General features: G+C 41.6%; 1 protein-coding gene across 1 annotated transcript in view; it reads left to right on the forward strand.

Moving 5' to 3' along the window:
- Window positions 1–1,520: 1,520 nt before the first annotated feature.
- The window catches only part of GRHL1 (grainyhead-like 1 (Drosophila)), a gene marked incomplete at its 3' end in the record, with an annotated part of 21,371 nt that continues 20,921 nt past the window's right edge, over window positions 1,521–1,970 (forward strand). Inside the window, exon 1 of the mRNA XM_010086871.1 lies at window positions 1,521–1,709. Within this exon, the coding sequence (XP_010085173.1) occupies window positions 1,644–1,709 (66 nt within the window). The remainder of the gene's footprint in view (window positions 1,710–1,970) is intronic.

Raw genomic sequence — 1,970 nt, forward strand, 5'->3', positions numbered from 1 at the left:
GTATCTGCGTTTGGTATGTGCGTCAGCGTGTACACAAATATGTACAAAGACCTAAAGAAAGGGTTTTGTGCAAGAGCCTGTCGTCTTTGTTGTTGTTTGCTTTTTTCCAACTATATAATATTGATTTATAGCCACAAGGTGCTCTTACAAGTTCTGGAAACTCCCACTCGCTTTGAGTGTCTTCAGCTCAGCCGAGCTGTCCCGTTGAAGCTCAGCGACTCCTTGTGTAACTGAGAAAGGGTCCAACGCGTAATTTGCAAAGTGCTTTGCAATCTTTTTGGTAGAAGGTGGTGATAAATGTAGGATACTGTTAAGCTGATTACAGTGATGAGAGTATTTCACAACTTTGTATTTCACAACCTTTTGTATTTGTAGTATATTTCAATCTCTGAATGTGTGTCAGTAAATGGATTTAAAGAATGCTTATCTCCCGGGGAAGGGGTGTGATGGTGGTGGGGAATTGCTCTTTGTGGGGCTTGGGGTTTTTTATACTTATGTGTTTGTTTTCAGCCATTACCAATTCATTAAAAAACGCCAAGTTTGGGATTATTTAAGAAAACCTCCTTCCTCTCCCAGACAATCTGCAGTTAACTAATGTTACGCTTGCCCTGGAAAGAAAACTCTTTGAACTGGTTTTCAAGTCAGATTTATACAACATTAGCTTGAACTGACTTGAAAGATGAAGCTTATATTTTACCAATAGAAACAAAATACTACTAAATTATCGAAGCTGGTAGGACAGCGTTTTCTGCAGATGTCCTGCTTTTGCCTGTGGGCAGAAGGTCCAAGCTGTCTTTAGAGCTTTCTTGTTCCCAGCAATCTCAAAATGTTCAGACTAAGTATAATTATTTTGCATATTGCAACATAAAGGGGAAAACTCCAGTTTTTCGCTTTTTTCCCAGTTGTCTGTTGAGGGTTTTACAGACTAGCAGTAAGTCTGTTGGCTTCCCTTGGTCGGAAAAATCCACTGCCAAATTGATTTGGGGTCCCCCTGGGCAGTATTCCTGTGTAGTCTGTAACAAATCACCAACTTCTCGGTGGTGTTTTCAGATATACTCTGAGAATGAAGACACCTTCTGAAAGCTCTGGGGGAAAGAGATGTTTCATTAATTCACGTTGTCTAGTTCCACGTGGGAACTGGAGCAGGTCGCGGCTTGGCGGTATTCTGTAGGATGGTCTAGAGGTTGTGTAGGTGATGGGCCAGTGAGCACCTGTAACTCTTTCTGGGTTGGATTCAGAGCATGAGCCGCTCAGTTGTGCTCTTTAAATGGCTTTGCAATTTTATATAGGCTGGTGTAATCCAGCTGAGTTTGGTCAAATTAATCCTGATTTACACTGAGTGTGAGATCAGAATTAGGTTTCTGGGCTTTTTATGTTGACTAATCCTTGCAGTGCACTGAATCAGAACATGAACCCTGTGAAACTGGGGCAGCTAATTTAGAAGAGCTTTAGGAATGTTTTTCATGTGTTCTAACAGGTGGCCTTTTTTCTTTCTTCTCTCTTCTTTTTTTTATGATTCAAGTAAAAGACCCGTGTTGGTTCTTCAGAATGACTCTCTCTACTCTCAGAGACGTCCTTACACCAGTGAAGATGAGGCCTGGAAAACCTTTCTTGAAAATCCCCTTACGGCAGCTACCAAAGCTATGATGAGCATCAATGGCGATGAAGACAGCGCAGCTGCCCTCGGACTGCTGTACGATTACTACAAGGTAGATTGGCGTGGGTACGCTTTGGCAGACAGTAGAACTCTTGTTCCACCTGTGGAAAACGTGTCATTTGCTAGAGGATTTTCCAGAAGCTGTGGATAGATCACAAGGACTTTGTGTGGTTTTTGAAAGGAAAAAATTCCATTCCCTTTTTCTGAAAATTAGTGTATTTTTAGCTCAGTAAAATAAGATCCCCTGGATCTTAGTGTAATGAGTCAAAACCTCAGTAGCACTTCACCTGTCGACTCAAGGTTCTGCAGGAAT

Source organism: Pterocles gutturalis, unplaced genomic scaffold, assembly GCF_000699245.1.
Source record: "Pterocles gutturalis isolate BGI_N339 unplaced genomic scaffold, ASM69924v1 scaffold28546, whole genome shotgun sequence".
NCBI classification, from domain to species: Eukaryota; Metazoa; Chordata; class Aves; order Pterocliformes; family Pteroclidae; genus Pterocles; species Pterocles gutturalis.